The sequence below is a fragment of the Orycteropus afer genome, unplaced genomic scaffold (genome assembly GCF_000298275.1).
Source record: "Orycteropus afer afer isolate SDZICR_OR568_19922 unplaced genomic scaffold, OryAfe1.0 scaffold00018, whole genome shotgun sequence".
In the NCBI taxonomy this organism is placed as follows: domain Eukaryota; kingdom Metazoa; phylum Chordata; class Mammalia; order Tubulidentata; family Orycteropodidae; genus Orycteropus; species Orycteropus afer.
Window position 1 is genome coordinate 18,249,023 of NW_006921605.1, and position 21,600 is coordinate 18,270,622.

General features: G+C 39.7%; 2 protein-coding genes across 2 annotated transcripts in view; one reads left to right on the forward strand and one right to left on the reverse strand.

The window, feature by feature from the left end:
* SMURF2 (SMAD specific E3 ubiquitin protein ligase 2) overlaps positions 1 to 8,232 on the forward strand; it is a 124,398-nt gene extending 116,166 nt beyond the window's left edge. The window contains exons 19-20 of the mRNA XM_042783543.1: positions 7,520 to 7,595; positions 8,133 to 8,232. Of these exons, the coding sequence (XP_042639477.1) occupies positions 7,520 to 7,595; positions 8,133 to 8,232 (176 nt within the window). The remainder of the gene's footprint in view (positions 1 to 7,519; positions 7,596 to 8,132) is intronic.
* A 6,070-nt stretch (positions 8,233 to 14,302) lies between these two features.
* The window catches only part of CEP95 (centrosomal protein 95), a 30,576-nt gene continuing 23,278 nt past the window's right edge, over positions 14,303 to 21,600 (reverse strand). The window contains exons 13-20 of the mRNA XM_007959903.1: positions 20,603 to 20,695; positions 19,600 to 19,729; positions 18,666 to 18,835; positions 18,479 to 18,553; positions 16,823 to 16,975; positions 15,118 to 15,264; positions 14,769 to 14,840; positions 14,303 to 14,479 (exon numbers count right to left, since the gene is read on the reverse strand). Coding sequence (XP_007958094.1) covers positions 14,303 to 14,479; positions 14,769 to 14,840; positions 15,118 to 15,264; positions 16,823 to 16,975; positions 18,479 to 18,553; positions 18,666 to 18,835; positions 19,600 to 19,729; positions 20,603 to 20,695 — 1,017 coding nt within the window. The remainder of the gene's footprint in view (positions 14,480 to 14,768; positions 14,841 to 15,117; positions 15,265 to 16,822; positions 16,976 to 18,478; positions 18,554 to 18,665; positions 18,836 to 19,599; positions 19,730 to 20,602; positions 20,696 to 21,600) is intronic.

A 21,600-nucleotide genomic window follows, 5' to 3' on the forward strand; every position in this document is an offset into this window, starting at 1 on the left:
TTTTGGAGAAGTCTTTTGAAACACATAAAAATTTAATTTTTAGAAGGTCCCAGTCATCTAGTGTATCTTCTGTCATTTGTGTCTTTTGGGTCTATTTATGCCACAAATTAGGGCCCATAAGTTTGCCCCTATTTTTTCTTTGATGAACTTTATAGTTTTAGGTTTCGCATTTAAGTCTTTGATCCATCTGGATTTTTTGTATATGTTGTGAGGTATGGATCTTTTTCATTTTTCTGCAAATGAATATCCAGTTTTTCCAACATCATTTGTTAAAGACACTGTCTCTTCCCCTTTTAATGGATTTTGGCCTGTTGTCAAATATCAGCTGACCATAGGTTGATGGATCTATTTCTGGGTTCTCAATTGTGTTCCACTGGTCTGTATGTGCATTGTACCAATACCAGAGTGTTTTGACTACTGTGGCTGTATAGTAGCTTTTGAGATCCGGGAGTGTGAGACCTCTTTCTTTGTTCTTCTTCAGTAGTGCTTTGCTTATCTGAGGTCTCTTTCCTTTCCATATAAAATGAATGATTGCTTTTTCCACATCCTTAAAGAATGTTTATGGAATCTGGGTTGGGATTGTATTGTATTGTTGTTGTTATATCAACAACAACAACAACTTCTTGTTCATCTAGATTGCTTTGGGTAGTATTGACATTTCCACAATATTTAATCTTCCTATCCATGAGCAAGGAGCTCTGGTAGCGTAGTGCCTAAGGCACTTCACTGCTAACCAGAAGGCTGGTGGTTCAAACCCGCCAGCCATTTCTCTGAAGGAAGGTTGGGCAATCTACTTCCATAGTGATACCTTCTCAGAAACCCAAGGAAGGGTCACTATGAGTCAGATCCGATTCAACAGCACATAACAACAACAACAAATCTGTGAGCGTGGTATGTTCTTCCATTTATGTAGATTTCTAATGATTTCTTGAAGTAGTGTTTTGTAGTTTTCTTTGTATAGGTAGATCTTTTGTGTCCCTGGTAAGATTTATTCCCAAGTATTTTATTTCTTTGGTAGCTATTGTAAATGGTATTGATTTCCTTACTTCCTTTTCATCAGTCTCTTTGCTGGTATAGGGGAATCCAACAGATTTTTGTGTTGATCTTGTATCCTGCCACTACTTTAAATTTCTCAATTAGTTCCAATAGTTTTCTTGCTGAGTCTCTTGAGTTTTCTAGGTATAGGATCGTATCATTAGCAAATAGGGATAGTTTTACTTCTTCATTATCAATTTGGATGCCTTTTATTTCTTTCTTGCCTTATATCCGTGGCTAGGACTTCCAATACAATGCTGAATAGAAGTGGTGATAGAGGGCACCTTTGTCTGGTTCTTGTTCACAAGGGGAATGGTTTCAGTCTCTCTCCATTGAGAATAATGTTGGCTTTTGGTTTTGTATATGTGCCCTTTATCATGTTGAGGAATTTCCCTTCTATTCCTGTTTTTCCGAGAGTTTTTTCTTTTTTAAACTGGAATGGATGTTGGATTTTATCAAATGCCTTTTCTGCATTGATTGATATGATCATGTGGTTCTTTTCCTTTGTTTTATTTATGTGATGGATGACGTTGATTGTTTTTCTAATGTTGAACCATCTTTGCATATCTGGTATGAACCCCACTTGGTCATGTTGTTGTTGTTGTTGTTGTTGTTATGTGCCATGGAGTCAGACCTGACTCACAGTGACCCCTCCTTGGGTTTCCGAGGCAGTATCATTACGGAAGTAGATTGCCCAACCTTCCTCCCGAGGAGTGGCTGGTGGGTTTGAACCGCCAGCCTTCTGGTTAGCAGTCAAGTGCCTTAAGCACTACGCTACCAGAGCATAATGTATTATTTTTTTGATATGTTGTTGAAGTCTTTTGGCCAGGATTTTGTTGAAGATTTTTGCATCTGTATTCATGAGGGATATTGGTCTGTTGTTTTCCTTTTTAGTGATGCCTTTGCGTGGTTGTGGTGTCAAGGTTATGCTTGATTCATAAAATGAATTTGGGAGAATTCCATCCTTTTCTGTGTTCTGGAATAGTTTGAATAGGATTAGTGTCAGTTCTTCTCTGAACATTTGGTGGATTTCTTGAGTGAAACCTTCTAGGCCAGGACTTTTTTTTTGTTGGTAATTTTTTATGACCTGTTCAATTTCTTCTTTTGTTACGGGTGTGTTCAAATTTCCCACCCCACTCTGTGTTAGTTTAGGTAAGTAGTATGTTTCTAGAAATATGTCCATTTCTTCTAGATTTTCAAGTTTGTTGGAGTATGGTTCTTCATAGTATTGTGATTTTTTAAACTTTTTTATTTCATCGGTTCTGTTGTGACCGCCCAGTTTGTTTCTTATTCGTGTTACTTGTATTCTCTCCCTCTTTTCCTTTGTTAAGTTTGCTAATTTTATTAATCTTTTTTTTTTTTTAAACAACAACAACAACTTCTTGTTGATCTATTTTTCATTTATTTCTGCTTGAATCTTTATTATTTCTTTGTGGTGACTGTAGGGTTTTTTTTGCTATTCTTTTTTTAATTGTTGGAGATACTAGGTTAAGGTGTAATATCAACACCTTAACTTGGTCATGTTGTTCTTTTTTGATGTGTGCATTTATTGCTATAAATTGCCCTTTGATGACTGCTTTTGCTGTGTCCCAATGATTTTGATATGTTGTGTTTTCATTTTCATTTGAGTTAAGGAATTTTTTTATTTCATTCTTTATTTCTTCTGGGACCCATTAGTTTTTAAGAAGGGTGTTACTCAGTTTTCATATGTTTGCTCTTTTTCCATTGATATTCCTACTGTTGATTTCTAATTTATACCATCGTGATCTGAGAAGATGCTTTGCAGTATTTTAGCATTTTTAAACAAATGGGATGGCCTTAACAAACAGGAGTTTATTCTTACAATTTGGAGGCTTTAAGTCCAAGTTCAAAATGCCAGGCTCTAGGGGTTCAGTGAAAGCCCCTCAGCCTTGGGCTTCAGCTTTCCCTCCAGCTTCTGGCCCACTGAAGCTAGAGGCATTTCTTCACTCAGAAGCTGCTGGCTGCTGAAGCTGAGGTTCACAGATAAAATGAGGTTGACAGATAAAATGGCACAGTCCCGATGTTACCAAACCACAGGGCAGGCCGTTAACTTAAGTCCATTGTAAGCCCCAAGGTCAGCAGAGCATAGCAGGCTGCTGAGCAACGACCTGGCTACATGCAAGATCCCAAGCATACCATAAACAGGAGACCATTCCCAAGCCTTCTCCTTAAATACAGGAAAAAAGACCATATCCCAAAGGCAGCTACTCAGCTGCTGGTGGTAGATCCCACCATGGTGTTGATTGCCAGTCTCATCATGGGGAATAACTACCACCAGGTGCCCAGCCACTCAACCAGGCCCAGCCAAGTTGACACACAAACATAACTACCACATGTGTCTTTGTCGCACTTCTTTCCAGTTGTTCTATCTTTTATTGAAAGTGGTGTATCAAAGTCTTCTGCTATTACTATGGAGTCATTTGTTTGTCTTTTCAATTCTGTTAAAGTCTCATTTATATATTTTGGGTCTCTTTCATTGGGTGTGTAGATATTTATTATGGTTATGTCCTCTTGTTCAGTTGATCCTTTAATCATTATATAATGCCCGTCTTTGTCTCTTTTGGTGATTTTTGTCTTAAAGTCAGTTTGATCAGAAATTAATATTGCCACTCCTGCTCTTTTTTTGATTGCCATTTTCTTGATATCTCTTTTTCCAACCTTTTATTTTTAGTCTCTTTAGACAGCATGCTGATGGGTTTATGTTTTCTTATCCAGTCTGCAACTCTCATCTCTTGAGTGGTACATTTAATCCATTTACTTTCAGTGTCATTATCGACAAGTATGACTTTGTTGCTGTCATTTTGTTACGTGTTTTTCATGGTGTTGCTGATGTTTTCCATATAATTTTCTGTGCTGAGCTAATTTTGTTTATGAATTGTATTATCATTTACTTTGTTGCTGTTGTTTCGTCATTGGTAGGTGCTGTCGAATCGCTATTATTTTAGTATTTGCTAAATATTTGTGCTTGTCCCGTTATTTATTTTGGTGCAAAGGTTTATCATTTTTCTTTGTGTTTCCCTTGTGATTTATAATTTTCTTCCCAAGTTTAGAACAGTCTGTTCTGTCTCACAACTGTCTTGACTTCCTCATCATTTAGAAGTTCTGTAACTACACTGTTTATCTTTTTGGTTTGTAGTTGTCTTCATTTACCAATTAATATCTCTGGTTCCCTGTTTACGGTCTTGTAAGCTTATTTTACTTTGGATACTTCTATAACTGGGTTGGTTTCTGGGTTGTATCATCATGTGTGTTAATCATCAGTTTTTGTTTGCCGTTGTTGGTTCTCTGTCCGAAGGACTCCCTTTAGCATCTTTTATAAGGCTGGTCTGATTTTAACAAATTCCCTTAATTTCTGCTTATCTGGGTATGTCCTAATTTCACCATCATATTTGAGGGACAGTTTTGCTGGATCTGTAATTCTTGCTTGTAAATATTTTTCTTTAAAAGTTGTATGTATATCGTACCGTTGCCTTCTCGCCTGCATGGTTTCTGGTGAGAAATCAGTTTAGTCTTATTGGTTGCCCTTCATAGATAACTTTTAGTTTTTCCTGTGCTGCTTTCAGGATTCTTTCTTTGTCTTTGGTTTCGGTAAGTTGGACAATATGCCTTGGTGATTTTCTTTTGGAGTCTGTCCTGTTTGGGGTTCATTAAACTTCTTTAATGGGTATATTTTCATCTTTTATCATATCAGGAAATTCTCTTCCAACAAATCTTTGACATTTTTCTCTGTGGTTTTATTTGCCTCTTCCTGTTCTAGAATTTCAGTCACATGTAAGTTATTCCTCTTGATGGTATCCCACATAAATCTTAGGCTTTCTTCATTTTGTTTTGGTCTTTTTCTGATTGATCCCTTAACACAGTAGTTAGTATTGAGGTATTTGTCTTCAGTCTCACTAATTCTGTCTTCCATTGATTTGATTCTACTCCTTTGCCCCATTCAATATGTTATCTGTTTCTGAAATTTTAGTATTAATCTTGTGGATTTCTAGTTGTAAATTTTGCATCATTTCTAGTTTTTCATTTATTTGTCACTTTGTTCTTGTATTGATTTCCTAAATTGTTCTAGAGTTCTGTCTGTATTTTCCTTAATTTTGTCAGTATTTTCGTTGATCTGTCTCTTAATCCATTGAAGGTACCTAAATATAATTCTTTTGAATTCCTTATCACAGAATTCCAATGCTGTTTCTTCCTCCGGGAAGTTTTCTGGGTTTCTGTCCTAGCCCCTTGTTTGTACTTTTTTCAATCCTGCTTCTTTGAGTGGACTGTGATTGTCTGTTGTCTCTAAGACATTGTGTCATCATTGTATTTATATTTAATTGGTGATTGTATGTTGGTGTGATTCACCCAAGACTTTTTTTTCTTTGTTTTGTTTTTTAATATATCTGAGTAAGCAGGGTATTGTGCTCCTCTATTTGCTAGTTGGCAGCACTTGGGCACTCAACACCTGTCTGTCTCCTGGTGGGTGTGATAGAGGATGGGAGTATGTGCACAGATCTGTTAGCTGTTTGTGAAGAGCAGTTAAGGGTAAATTGGGCTGGTATTGGCCATCGTCTGTCATTGGTCAGTTGGTACAGAAGCAAGTTGTGGCCCGCATTCAATAGGTGAGGCTGGAGCAGGTATGTGTATGATTGGGTCGTATGGGCACGGTTGCGTTTTCCCGCTCAGTTAGACAAAATAAATAAAAAATTAAAAAACCAAGAAAGTAAAAACAAGAGGACAAAAAACATAAACCACATAAACAAACAGTAACAATCACCAAAAATTAAAAAAAAAAAAAAGGAAAGGTAATGAATGAGAAGAAATAGTTAAAGAAATTCTTATAAAAGATAAAAGAAATATAAATAGAAAAAATACTCCACAGTGTCTGAGGGAGTGGGGAATAAGAGAAAAGAGCAAGAGTAAAAGAATAATAAAGGAGATACAAGAAAACTGCAAAAAGGAAAACAAAGGTTGGAAAGAACCAAAAGAAAGAAAAAAGATGGGAACCAGGAAAAGGGCAGGGCGAAAATGAAAACAAGAACCAGGGAAGGGAAAAAGAAAAAAACTAAAAAGAAAGGGAGAAAAAGAAGCATTTAAAACAAACAAAATCAAACCTGGGTGGGGACAGGGAGCAGGGCAGGATACCCAGACTCTGTCAGGGCACATGCTGGAATGGACTTCCTGCCAGTCCCGTAGGTGGGTGAACGTGGAGGGTGGGCACACCTGTATTCACCAAGAGGGTGTGGGGTATAAAAGTAACAAAGGGAATAGCGCACATTTCCAGTTGTTAGCCACCAGTGCAGTTGCCTGTGCTGTCCTCAGCAAGTGGAGCCTATTCTTAGGTCACTGGGATCAGAATGCCACTTGCAATGTTCACAGATATTCAAAACGGCTGCACCCTCAGGACAACTGAAATTCTACACTCTTCTTGTTTGCTGGTTTTCCTTCCTAGTCATGACCCACCAGTGCAGTTGTCCATGTAGTCCTTGGCAAACATGGCCAGGTTCTTAAGTTGCTGTCCAGATCCTAATGCCACTTGTAAATATTTAAACTGGCCATGCCTTCAGGATAGCTAACAGTCTGCAGCTCCGTTTCGTCTCCTTATTCACTGTTTTCATTCAGGTTCTTCTACTAGCTGGTATTTAATCCACTTCTTTATCCTTCCTTTGAAAGCTCAGAGCTCCAGGATTATCTTCTGTATCTGTTTCAGTTGGTTCTCATTTCTTTGTTGAAGAGGGTCTGTGTAGCTTGTCTGCCTTTTCTGCCATCTTGCTGGAAGTCAATCCCTTGAGCCCTTTATTTTCAAAGTTGGTGCTGGTGATGACTGAGGACATACAAAGCAAAGACTGATACATAACCAACAGTGCTGCCCACCATCACATGCTGAGTTCATGGGGAAGACTTATTTTGAGTTGTGCCTACATTTCCTCTTTGGAGAACTCATTGTTATCAGACTCCATGGGATGCCTAAAGTGAAATTGTATTTCTCCTGCATAGATTTGTATAGAATATCTGTGTTAACTGAAATTTATTCAGTAGACTAGCTCTCTTTTACTCTCAGCCCAGTTTGAGGTATGAAGCCTAACTTTTCATTAAACTGTCATCTTTCAATTCCCTGATAATTCCTGTCATAAAAAAAGTGTGTGTGTGTGTTTTCTTTGATTGGCCTAGTTACATTTCTTCTCATGCTTTGGAACATTGCTTTTTATAGAAGTTGGAAGGTGACAAAAGGATTTCAATCATGGATTTTTTCTCAAATTGAAATACTGTTAAAGAATGCATATGAAAGATCCCCACCTTGTTCAAGGTCACTTCCAGCTGTCAAAGCCCATGTTCTTTCTAGCTGCCCCATGGTAGCTTGTGTGGATTCACCTGCATTCTCCTATCCCGAGACCCTGGAGTTGATGTGTCAGTTTTATTGTAAGATTTTTAAGACTGTAAACATGGAGCTGCAATGATTTGACCACTTTGACGTATTTTGCAGGTGCTGCAGGCCCCCGACTCTTCACCATACACCAAATAGATGCCTGTACCAACAACCTGCCGAAAGCTCACACTTGGTCAGTTATGTTTGTAGCCTTTTTCCCATTCCACATTTGTGTTAGTTTCATACAAATTTGACTTTTTATTTGTTGTTCTGACTACTAAGCATTCCTTTCGAAGGAATGATAACCATAACCCCTTGCTGTTGAGTTGATTGTGACTCTTAGCAACCCTATCTAGGATAGGATAGAATTGCCCTATAATGTTTCCAAGGTTGATATCTTGATGGAAGCCAGCTGCCTCATTTTTCTCCTGCAGAGCAATTGGTAGGTTCGAACTGTGAACCTTTTGATTAGCAGCCAAGCGCTTAATCACTGTGCCATCAGGGTGTCTTAAAAAAAAAGGGAGGGGGGATTTTAAGTAACTCTTGTAAGTGATTTAAAAGTTAAACTTACTCAGAGATTAGTAGGAGAACTGTAAAGTGGTGGTTTCTATTTTGGAAGAAATTTTATGTGCAGCACAGTGGGAATGAGGTAGCTTTATTAGTATGAATTTCCTAGACTGGTGTACTTATTTTGAATGAACTATATAAAATCTGATTTGCTTATTCACAGCTTCAATAGAATTGACATTCCACCCTATGAAAGCTATGAAAAGCTCTATGAAAAGCTGCTAACAGCCATCGAAGAAACATGTGGATTTGCTGTGGAATGACGCCAGGATTAACCCAGGACTCTATTTATGCCCCTGACCGACAGCCTTCTTTCAGCAAAGTTTCAAGGAATGCTGAAATACAGAACACCCCCCCCCTTTTTTTTTTATTTTTAAATTTTAGGACACTGTGAGGGGAAAGGACAATTTTGAAATTCCTTTTCAAGGAAAAAAGGGTCTTTATGCTTTGCCATAAGACCACATTCAGCTGCTATTTAAAATTAATACCTTGAACCTAAAGAATGCTGACTTTTCCTACATTTCCAGAGTTAGGCAGTATTCGACACTTAAAGACTACTACTATTTTTATAAAAGGTAATCTATTCAAATCGCTTCACAGATTTCAAGTCTCTGAAACATCAGGACAGCTTCAGCAGTCGGTACAAGTTACAGTTCAGTTTGATTGAATACATAATTTTGAACAGCTCCTGTATTTGCTCTTTGTAAAAAAATAAAATTATTTTGGATTATTCTAACTTTGTAAAAAATTGGTTAAAAGAATCATTATCTTTAAAAAAAAATTAAGCTACTTACATATTTAATTACATTTTCCTATATATAGCAAAGCATTCTATTTTGCATTATATGTTTCAACTTAGTCTAAGTGATGCTTTTTTGTATTTTTCAGGCATGAATCCTGGAATGTAGCTATACATTTTTGGTTGTCAAATTCCTAAGGCAACCTATTCAGTCTAAATTTAGTAGTTTATTTGATTCAGTAAGATGTGTTCAGGAGCTCCCTGCTTAAGAGACTTTAAAAAAAATAATAAAATAAGCAAACTCTAATGTTTTTATCTGGAACCAGTATGATCAGGTATTTTGGATTTACTTTTCATCTTAAATGGAAATACTGCATTTTTTTATAGCTCCTGAGATCATGTAGATAGGATGGTATTTTCATTCTTTTGCTGAGTCAGCTTTTCTTTGCTATCTGCTATTTCTGTATACCAAAGTCTCCTACAAGTGCGCCTAATTTATATTGTATTTTAATTACAGTGTACATTTCTGTCAAGTAAACCATGCTGAATCTGTTTTAGCTGCTCATGATGAAAAACAACTGAAATGATGAAAAAGGAAAAATTCACTAACGTTTGCTTAGCAAACTTTGCCCTGCTTTTACCTGATGTAAAATGGTGGAGGTGGTGGAGGTGGTGGGGGTATGGTTACTAAAGAGATAGTGATTCAACTCTGTGGTGTGAATTACTTTTAACTGAAGAGTTAGTTTTGGAAGTAATGGTCCCAGTCCCTTTTGTGTTTGCAGACCAACATCTGATCTGGAATATCCAGAGGTGTGGCGTGTTACACGATCCAGGAGACAGCCGGCACTCTGGGGTGGTTGTCTGGGGGATTAGAAGCATCTGAAACCATGAGTGGATTTTTAAATTCAGCCATCACAGATCTGCACTATTTTTCTTTTTTTTTTCTTCTTCCTGTATTGATGTGAAATAATCAAGAATAACAATTTTTGATGAGGTAGAATTGTTTCAGTTTTGCATTTTAAATTATCAGGTGAATACGCCCTTTGTGCTCTATTTCATGTCATAGAGTGGTTTTCTATCTGTGTTCCTTGGAACCAAAGGGTTCCTCAGAGGTGCCTCTGGAGTAAAGGTTTGAGAGGAGAGAGGAAGAGGCGAGGGGCCTCAGTGGCTGTTAGCAGGAGCCTCTAAGCCCCCAGCTAGTACTCAGAGCAGGTCATCTTTCTCTTCTGTAGTGGATTCCAAGTAAGCTTTCACTGGGAGGCGAAGGAGGAGGGAGTAACAGAGGTGGAGATTTTGCTGCTTAAAGGAAAGTTGGAAACTACCTATGTAGTTTCTAAGTGTTTAAATGTATTTCACTTGGCCAAATTTGCTATAAGCTAGTCTTAGGCATAACTGTAGTTTACTGTGTAATGTGCTTACAGTGATCTTTTTCTTCCCAAACGTTGTTTTCTTACCTACTTCGTTCTTGGTAGTAATGAAGAAATCTTGAAATGTACATAAATGGTTTCTATACTATTTGATCATCACTAGTTCTCAGCTTTCACAACAGTACCTTATTGGCTGCAGGCTCATCTTTAAAGAAAGCACTAGTGCAGTTTGGAGGAGCTCTGGTGGTGCAGTGGTTAAAACATTCTGCTGCTAAATCAAAGGTCCGTGGTTTGAACCCACTAGCTGCTCCATGGGAGAAAGATGAGGCAGTCTGCTCCTGTAAAGATTTACTACTTTGGAGCCCTATGGGGGTGGTTCTACTCTGTCCGATAGGTTTGCTGTGAGTCGGAATCGACTCGATGGCAGTAGGCTGGGTTTGGTTTTAGTGCAGTTTATAATTGTGCCTATACTTAATCCTTCCGCAGAAAGGACGTGAGCAACATTTTATAGAAGTCATGACTGACAGATGCAGTAATGATGAAATGCTACTATCAGTTATTATAATGTACAATATAGGGCAGGCAAATACCACTTTTTGAGTGCCTTTTTAACTTTTTAATAATGATTTCTTAAATAGAGCTTTAAAAGAAATAAATTACCCTTGCTACCAGTCTGTGGTATCACCTACATGATTTATAACAACATAATGATTTAAATTTCCATTTCAGAATTACCTGATTACTTTCAAATAGGTGCTCAGCAAACAAAAGACCCCAGTGTCATTGAACCTTGGACTTGCACCTCACGTGTAATGTGAATATTTATTTCCACATATCCCTCTTACCTGGTGGTTTCTTATCCATCCTCTGTAGCTGTGTTATTTAGGCAATGGAGTGTCAGCGTTCCCATGCTCTTGCCTTTTCATCGTGATGCCTAATTAAGAACAGTCATTATCTTGTAGAGCTCTTAGGAATAGGGAGGTGAGTTTTGTTTTGGAGGGTCTCATTTCCTGGTGTAAACAGTTGTTAAATAGTGCTGTGTATAGTGTACATTTGTTTTGCACATAGTTTGTTGCCCTCAGTGGGCTTTATTTTTACCGAGTCTTTTTTGTTTTCTCTCTTCTTCCTTGTATTTACAGACCAGAGCACAAGTTTCCCTTCTTTTAAAAATGATGTAATGTTTCTTCTGTTCACAACACTAAATCTGATTTGAACTTGTGGTGCATTGAGCTGGTTGCATTGCTGGAAGTTAGGCTGGCCCAGCCATCTTTCCGATTTGGTAGAGCAGCGCTTTCTGCTTCATTTTGAAGCTGCAGCCTACAATCAACGGGTACCATTTGTGGTATTGAACATTCTTATGTGAGGATGATGATTGTACCAAATGCTGAGTTGTTTTGTTTCCAGATGTATTTAGTTCACTTAATGTAATATTCTTCCTTCTTTCAAACTGACTTTAAAAAACAAAGTTTTATTGTTTTCATTGTATTTGTATTTATTACAGAGTGTTTTAGCTTTGATATTCTTTGTATTTCCACTCAGCTGTTACATGAGCTTTATCATAACATCTGTATAAATGGTTTTTAAAAATTAACTATGTACTTGCCCATGCCGAGGTTGAGCAATAAAGTGAATGCTGTTTGCACTGTCGCAGCATCAGGATTTTTAAAGAACATTGAGTTTGTAATGCATTGTTTCCAGAAATGTTACTGGCTCTGTGAAGGGTGACAGCATGCCATCTGCCAGAGGGAAGTTCAGGAGGAAGCATGTCAGCTCCGCTCGATGCCCATGTCGCACAGCAGAGCTTCAGGGAGCTCCCAACCCTTTCTGTCCCTGTGTAGAGCAGGAAAGATGCTCATTCTTGCCGGCCATGGCAGCTGGCCAGTGGCTGTTTGGAGACTCTATGGAGATGCTTTTCTGAGGCCAGTCCAGGCTTAGTGGGGAAGAGCATTGCAGTCCTACAGCAGTGTCTTTCAGGCCTCTCGAGGACAGAGCTCAGGTACAGGGGCCTTGTACTTGCCTTTTCTACCTTAGTGTTGATTAGTGAAATCGTGGGCTTTATAGTTCATGATTCCCACCTCTGTCTATGAGAATCCATGAGTGTTGCTAACTACCTGAGTGAAAAGGCATAAATAAATATTGTATTTTTTTCCATCCAGAGTATAGGTACACAACAGAATGGAATCATGGCTGGGGAAACAGTGTAAGTAGCAGTGGATTAAAGTTCAAGGAGTGGGCTTGGTGTCCATTTTTATATCCTTTTGAAAGTTTCTTTGGCTTTGCTTTGTCTTATATGCCCATATTGACTGCTTATTATCTAAAATTTGTAAAGTTACAGAACGTTAAGGATTTTAGTATTGTAATGGCCTTTAAATTACCTACAAGTGTTGACTACTCTGTAGTTGAAAGTTTTCTACTCTGTGGTGACCAGAAAAGTCTGTCCCTTCATTATAATGAATGTTAACCATGTTACTGATGGCATTTATTCATACTTTATACCCCATATGTGCACGATAGGATTTACACAAAACAAGATAGGACATAGACCAAAAGCCTAGTAACAGGATAAAGGGATAATTACACCAAAAGTAGGATTACATTCCTGTTAACACTTTCAGCAAACTAGATAAACCAGATTTCATTTATACATCATCTGCTATTAATCTTTTAAAAGTTATTTGCCCTACTATTTATGCACAGGGAGACAGCTCAGGGGGCAGGAATGCATGGAGGGATGGACACAGGGAAGAGGTAACTATCAAGAGGAAGTGGGAGGGCAGCTGTTGCATTGGGGTAAATTGTAGTCAAATGTCATGAGACAAAGTATATGTTAACTGCTGTATGGAAAGTGAATTTGCTCTCTAAATTTTCACCCAAATCACAATTTTAAAAAAAAGGATTTGCCTAAATACGACTTTCTGTTCATGTAACAGATACTTACTGTGCTCCTGTTACATGCCAGACTGTGTACAAGCTGATAGGGATACAACTTTGGATGGTTCTTGGAAACTGAACTTCCAGATGAGTGCTTTTGACCTTTGTCTTGGTAAAGGCTGAAGTTCAGACTCAGTACTCAGAATTTAATGGGGGGGGGGGTACAAAGCAGTCAGTTGTGATGGGTGCACAAGATTAAGTACCCCACATCCCAGACTTGCCAGCACAAGAGGCAGCTGGTCGCTCACTTTAGGACAGGTAGCACCTCCTTTGTCTGTGTTCATACAGTTGTTGGCCTCATTACTGCTTGTTACTGTGGGAAGGGGAGGCTGTAGTTCCCGATCATCTGCTCAACTGTTGCCAATTAGCAACAGTTTTTTTAGTTATTTGGGCTAGGATTTAGGTAGGGCATCAGTATCTAACATGAGTTATAAAACCCCACTTCTCTCACACAGCTCTCTAAGTGAAGGAAGTGAGGAGGTACCCTTAACAGCCCATAGGGTGGGTGAGGAACCCTATGTGTCCTGCCCACTTACGTATGTATTTGTATGTCTTCAGCCCAGCAAGTGGGAGTGGAGATGAGAGGGCCTATCGGAATCAACTTTTCAGACCACTCACGTCTTCTAAAGATTGTGATACTGATAATGGCAAAAAGAACCCCCCCCAAAAAAAAAAAATAGATAAAATGAAGAACCAGAAGGACAAAAAAGTTTTAAGGCAGTTCAAGTGTTATGTTTTTAGGATAAGAGAGTACTCACATCTCTCAAATCAGCTGGATGAAGGTCTGAATGGCTTGAAATCCCAAATAAAACATGTTTCAGCAAGGCTGGATTTGGAAGCTAATGAATTAGGTGTTTTTATTTGGTCATAACTGCTACCCCCACACACACACACCCCATTTTTGTTGACCTATTGTACCGGAAGGAAGGTTGGGCAATCTACTTCCATAGTGATACTACCTCGGAAACCCAAGGAGGGGTTGCTATGAGTTGCGTCCGACTCAACGGCACATAACAACAACATAGTAAAAGGCCAGGCTTGTTAATTGCTTTTAACTCAGATATGGCTAATGAAGAATGTGTGCCTCTGTTCCCTCTTTGAAGGTTTTAGTTACAAATTCAAGAGCAGTAACTTCAAGAAAACAATGTTTATTTTTAAAAATTTCATACAAAGTACTAGAATGAATACATAGATTAGGCATTTTAAAATGATTCTTCTGGTTTAGGCTGTTTAATGGCTCATTTCTAGCTCAGGTCTGGTAAGGGCTCCAGAAACTTCTTTTGGTGAAGGCAGGCCTCAGGGGAAGGGGTTTCTACTGTACTGAAAGGAAGCCAGGTGAAGCCGGGACTTGAAGCGCTCGGCTTCCAGTTCCCGGAAGAAAGCGTCGTCGTCGTTCTGGGTGATCATGTTCTGCAGCTGCTGGATTTCCTTTTCCATCTTAGACCTCAGTTCTCTCTTCACCTTGTGCAGTGTCTAAAAGAGAATTCACATCACCTTGTGAGTCACATTTATACAGGCCTTCATTTTTTTATTCCCTCTCAAATTTCCTGCTCATCAGGCTCCACCAATAATTTTAATAATTGAGCAGCTCTTCATAGAGACTTGAACAGGTCAAGTTAAAATCACAAGATAATTGTCTCAGACCATAGATGGACCCTTTTTTTTTTTTTTTAATTTGTATTCTCTCCACTCCCCTGAGACTGGGTAACACAGTTTCCTATTTCCTAAAAATGTAAATAAATGATTTATTGTTTATTATTACCTGGGCCTGGGATTTCTCTCTGGTTTTGAGTTCTTGACGTTCTTGTGCTATGGCATCTGCCAGCAAAGAAAACTGTTTACAGGGAAGAGAAAAACCCTACAGTCAATGTTTGTAGTCCAAGTGTAATAAATCTTGTATTTGTAGGCTTAAAATCTTTACTTTAATGGAAGTAGGGCAGTATAGATGCTATACTATGGCCAAGAACCAGCTTTATTTTTAATCTTAAATTTCAGCCTGTAAAGTGGTCTACCTGTAGTGCAAAGTTCTGCCTGGACGTTGTTCAGCAAAGTTGACTGTCTACACAGTGGTCAGGATTAAGCATATGAAGATGTAAAGTGAGTGGGCCCACCTGGTCTTTGTAGTAGTTCTCCATCGAGTCCAGTTCATTTCGGTGCTGTCTCTTTTGCTCATCTCGCTTTTCTTTAGCATAGTTTCTGAGGTCCCGTAATCTTTGCTTCTGAATTTGTAAACCTTCTTCAAATAGTTTCTTAAATATCTGTTATTTAATCATAAAAATAAATGTCACTGAGGAATATCATTTTGCCTAAGTAGAGATACACAGATTATATTTTGCCAACTTTTTAAATAACAGCTTTATTGAGGTATAGTAGTTTTTGTATAAGCACATAGGTGTGTAGCCATCACCCCAAAAGATCCCTGTGACCATCAGCAGTCACTCTCCATTCTCCTCCCTCCAGTGTCCAGCCGCCACTAACTTATCTCTGTCTCTAGCTTTGCCTACTCTGGCCATTTCGTGTAAATCTAATCGTACAATATGTGTTCTTTTGTAGCAGGCTGCTTTCACTGAGCATACTGTTTTCAAAGTTCATCCATTTTAGAGCATGTATCAGCACTTCATTTCTTTGTATATATGATAGTCGGTAATACTTTACTGTGTGGGTATACATTTTATTTACCCATTCATCAGTTGTTGGACATTTGGGTAGTTTCTCCCTTTTTTTGAAATGAGTAATGCTACTATGAACATATGTACAGGTTTTTCTGTGGATGTTTAGAAGTGAAATTGCTGGGTCATAAGGTAACTCTCCGTTTCACCTTGAGGAGCTGCCAGATTGTTTTCCAAAGCAGCGGCACTGTTTTGCAATCCTCCTAGCCCTGTATGAGGGTTCTGGTTTTTCCGTATCCTTGCCAGCACTTGTTCTGTCTTTTTCATTTTAGCCATCCTGGTGGTCGTAAATCAGTATTTCACTGTGGTTTTGATTTGCATTTCCCTAATGACTAATGATGTTGAGCATTTTTCCATGTATCCCAAAGATTCTTGATGCTTTCAGAAAAGAATTCTCCATCAACCATGTATACAGGACAGGAGCCCAGAGCAGAAACAAATGCTACACCCACACATGTGCATAACTGAGGGTGAGATATCTGCCATCTGATTAGGCCACAGTCAAACAAATTGTTTAAAGGGTTTGTCTTCCATTCTTGATGGAAGAACTGGTTCTGACAGCCATGCTATTGATTAGCTGTATTGCCTTAAACAAGTTACTTAACCTCTGAAAGCTTTACAGTGTGTCCTCTGGAAATGAAGACAATAGTAGGACCCACTTCAGAGCATCCAGTTAACTGTTAGTACTAGAGTATTTTTCTGTAGAGAGAAAATTTATTGCCACTTTGGAATCCCAAAAGATAAACATTTCAGCTTGATCAGGACAATGAGACAGCAAATACCTTGTGGAAACACCTCACAGGACATCTGTTCTCACTCTTCCTGATTTTATGTGGAATCTTAAGTCATCTAATCACAACTTAAGTTCCATGCTCACAAACCCCTCTCACAGTTGTACTGGGCAGTTCCTATGTGCAAGAGGTCAGAGTGAATTAAGACATCCCATGAAGATGAGAGCAGTGGAAACTGAGAATAGACTGAGATGCACAAGAGTAAGAAAAAGAAGCATGAACAAGAAAGAACTTTCACAATCTGCATTTCAGAATTTGAAGTTGGATTCAAATTGTGACAAGAGTCACAAAGGAGACTCTGAAATGGAACTGTAAAATTCAGTTTTAACAGGACCAAACAGAAAAACCATACTTACCATTTCTTCCCGGGTCCTCATTCTCATCATTTTTGCACGCAACTGAACTCTATAATCATCATAGTATCTGCGGGCACGAACAATTTGCTGCCGATTTTCTTTTATCTTTGATTGAGTGAACCTCTGCCTGTTAATGCGATCCCTGAAGTCTTGCTGCGAAAGGGAAAAGAGAGGTAAGGACAAGAGGCAGACAGACCCTAAGGTTCCCATCTGTCCTACTCCCTCTCGTGATGCCTTCAAATTAAAAATCAGGTCTCAGGCCAGTGGCCGCCTGGCTGGGCATAGAAGGAGAAAGACCTGGTTCCCAGAAGTCCTCCAGGCTTTGGCAGGCCCCTCAGCTTGACAGTCCTCAGACTGAGGGGCAGCCCTGATAAGCTCCCATTGCAGACAGCAACAGTGATCCTAAGCACTACTGGTAGATTCAAGGGTCTCCTCCCTGTTCCATCAGGGAGCTTGCGTAAGTCACACCAGATGCCAGCTTAACAGAAGTCAGAAAACAGCACTCTGAAATACGCTCAAGTAAGACTCAAGTTTCCAACAGTACTGGATTAGGCCAAAACTAAAGATTGCACAAACTGTTTTTCCCCACGTCCCAGTGGGAAGGGGGCTTATAAACCTTTGAACTGTCTCTTCATTATGAAGTTGCACAGTGCCTGCAAAGTGGTGAGGATGAGATGAAGGTGTGCACATAAAACCTCCAGCAAGGTGCTAGGCTCTTTGTTCTTTTCTACCCTCCCAAAGCACCACATGCGTTCCTGAATTCAAGCTTCGCCTTATTTCTCTGAAATTGTTTAGAATTATATTTCTCGTGGCTTCTCTCACCTGCAACCTCAATCAAAGGTTTTAAAATTTCTTCCTTTGCCACAGTGTCTGCGACCTCTAGCCTCTCCATTCTACTCAACGTTGGAGAACATGTTGAGTATTATTCCCAATCCAAACCACAGTTGTGAGCTGCCATCGATTAAGGCCCTTATCCATGCTGACCCCATGGACAACGGGATGAAATGCTGCCTGGTCCTGGGCCTCCCCATGACGGACTGAGGATTGGACTACTGTGACTGACCCAGTGTTTTCACTGGCCGGTTTTCAAAAGTAGGGTTGCTGTAAGGTGGAATCTACTCAATGGGTTTGGTTTGGTTTTTCTTTTTTTGGGTTTAGATTGCCAAGTCCCTCTTCTTACTCTGTTGTAGTCTGGAAACTCCACTGATGTTGAGCATCATAGCAACACACGAGCCTCCACTGACAGGTGGTGGCTGCGCAGGAGGCACACTGGCCCAGGCTCAAAACCAGGTCTCCCACAGGGAAGGCCACAGTTCTACCACTGAAACACCAACCACCCACCACCCACTAAATTACAACGGAAGCTGGCAAACTACTCAGCTCTCTACCTGGGGCCTGAGAAAGATGGGGGGAGGGCCAAAAGCACTAGTTACTACCACCTGGCACCTTTAAGGGGTTGTGGAGATACAGAGGCAGACCTGAATTAGGTCAGTGTTGCCCCTACTTACAGTGGGACTCAGGCAAGTTGCTTAACGTCTCACAGCCTCAGGTTCTTCATTTCATAGGAAACATTATGATAAAGACTAAATGAAACTGTACATAGAACATTTAGCACCCTCCTCTTCAAATTTTAACACCAACTTGCTCTTGACATACCAGTCTCTTGTTATGTTCATATTCTTTCTTGACAAGTGCAGTAAGGAGGTCATGCCTTCGTAAGGCTTCTTCTATCTATAAGGGGGACACAGAGGAGGTTAATGATGTTGTCCCCTAGGTTCTCAAAGATAAGCTACCTCCTCTGTGGTTTATATCCCTACTTATTGTACAGTTGAGAGTAACTTACTTCATCCTGGAGTTTCTTCTTGGACCTATTTTCTCCAGATGCATCTTTTATGAGCTGTTCAATCTGTGCAATTTGCTGTCTCCACATTTTGCTTAGTGTTTGGCCAGAAACAGAAAGAAATGGAAAGTGCTCCAGCATCAGAGGCAGGAGACTGTGTTCGTACACTTTCACTGCAAAGTAAAATGAGAAGTTCTTCATTTGACAAACTGGCTGACAACTTTTTACAAGTGCTCTCATCCCACCTTTACTTAGTTTATCTACATGATGTGGTTCTGATCCTGAAAAGAACAATTCTAAATATATAATTCTGGATTCCTTCTTTGACTGGAATAAGCCCTTTACCGCTAGTAAGGATAAAAAGGAGCTCAATCATTCTGACTGATGACCTGCTGGTGTGGTAAAGACTGTTCCATCTGTGTGGCTGCCTCAGTGCCTGTGAGTGGATGCACTGTGTGGAAAACAAGACTCCAGCTTGCTTGGCAGGCATGTGCTTAGAATAAAAAGCCTGTCTAAAGGGATGTACCTGGGAAGCTGGCAGACTGGCCTTTCATGTGACCTAGATCTCCTGGTATTGGGACTCTGACCCTCATTGTCAATGTAATAGGAGCTGTACAAGTCACCTGCCTGCCTGGGAGCATCCCATTCATTCTAGCAACTTCCCAGAAACAGAAAGGTGACCAGAGTGAGTGAATACAGAGTGTGACTACTACTGCCACCGCAGCAGGTGGCAGTCCTCGCATTTCTTCGGTGCCAACGCACAGGGCCCGAGACACTGAGTTTCCTGCTCTCCAGAGCCCCAAGCCATATGGCAGTGCTAGAGGAGGAGCTACCTCCAGCTACGTGCATGCTGGTTTTCAGTGCTGTGTCCTTGGAATGTAGCACATGCTTTCAAATGGTGCCTGTTTTCCATAAAGGACAATTTTGTGGTTCTTACTTGGAACTGCTTTATTTGGCTTTGGGAAGCCACCTCTTGAACTTGGAGTTGTGGCTTTTCTGGAGTAAATCTTCCAAGGCTGACAAGGTTTTGGCGTTCCCTTATGAACAGCTTCTCTGTGTATTTTTTCCTTAGAAGCAGATACAAAACAGAATAGAAATGAGAGAGGTCTAATAACTTTCATACATCATCTTAAATATCGACAAAAACAGGTAACTAATTGGCAGCCAAACCACCTAACTTCCAAGTTCTGAAATCTGGTTAATATTCCAGAGTAAGCTAAAAGCAGCCTTTGGCCTCTGACATCTCTTGGAATTGAAAACATGGAATCTTTCAAGTTTCAGTCCCCACAGTCCCACACCCTAACTGTAACCACTATTAATGGTTCTCGCTGTTGTATCAACTTTTCCCCTATAGATTGAAAAATTATCACAGAAAGGCTCAGTTGTAACCATGCTGTATTTTATACCATTTTATTCATTAACATTGTAGAATAAGCATACTTCCCGTTGTTGTTGGGTGCCGTCGAGTCAGTTCTGACTCATAGCGACTCCGTCTGTGTACAACAGAACGAAACACTGCCCGGTCCTTTACTTCTCATGGTTTCACCTAATTTCTGTAACCAATGAAAACTTCTGCTTTAGCTTTCTTACAACCAGGCATAGAGCAACTGGCGTTTTCTCATGCCTTCTCTTACTCTCTTTGTAACTCTGTCAGCCTAGACTATTTTTAAACCTTGGAGAACTGCTAATAAGAGAAGCCCCTAAAGACTGATGGAAGTCTTGGGTAGGAAGAGAATGTGCTAGTTTTTCTTAACCACATTTGAGCAACCTGGCTACTCGAAGAATGAGTTAAAATCCTACCATCATGGAATGAAATCCTGCCTTTTCCTAAGGAGCCAATGATTAAAGCCCTGTTAATTCTTTTTCCCTTTTAAAAAGATCATCTGACTTCCCACTGATTGGCTCAAACGGCATGCACTGAAGTGGGGACTTTTACCCACTGTGTCCTCCTCCTCCTCATTTATCCTTAGAGGTCCAACATTCTCTTGAACTTTGTTTCTTCTTAGTTCACTTTCAAATGCTTCAGTTAAGGCCTAGTGGAGTAAAGGTCATATGATATTATTAAAAACATTTACAAATGAAAGAACTTCACCTAGGATCCTGCCAGCCCTAAGATATCAGGCTCACTCACTTTGTTTTAGCTCCTTTCACACTCTCTAACATATATCTGCATTAACAAAGATGAAATAGTGACATAAAATGAAATTGCAAGTGCATAATTTTTGTTCCACCAGTTTTGAATCATTATTTTGATACTACCAATTGAAGTTGATGTTATCTGAGTGGATGTTAACTACTGCTGGAAGACAGTTGAATTAGTTTCAGTTTTTCACCATTATAGAACATAGTACGGGAGCTCTGGTAGCATAATGGCTAAGGCACTTGACTGCTAACCAGAAGGTTGGCGGTTCAAACCCACCAGCCACTCCTCGGAAGGAAGGTTGGGCAATCCTACTTCCGTAGTGATACTGCCTTGGAAACCCAAGGAGGGGTCGCTATGAGTCGGGGCCGACTCGACGGCAAATAACAACAACAACAACAGAACATAGTACAGCAAATTAAGTGTCCTAAATCGATGCTACATTTCTCAATTTCCACTGCACAGAAGAAAGTTTTCCTTGGTAACCATACCATTCTCCTTGTTGAATCTTAACCACCACCTCTTATGCCCATTGGGGTACTTTCTCAATCTACCTGTAGCTCAAGGGGCCTGTCATATTTAATCCACATCAGATTCCCTTCATCACTAAAGCTCTCTAAAAATACCAACTCACACCACTCTTGTTTTTCTTAATCCACTGGACCAAGTTACTTTTTTTTATAATTTCGTGAGTGCAAGTTTTATGCCCCCTAATGGAAGGACAAAAGCTATGTCACGTATTTTCTCTATCATCCACTTGGTTCAAGAACACTAAATACATTTTAAGCCTTTACCCGA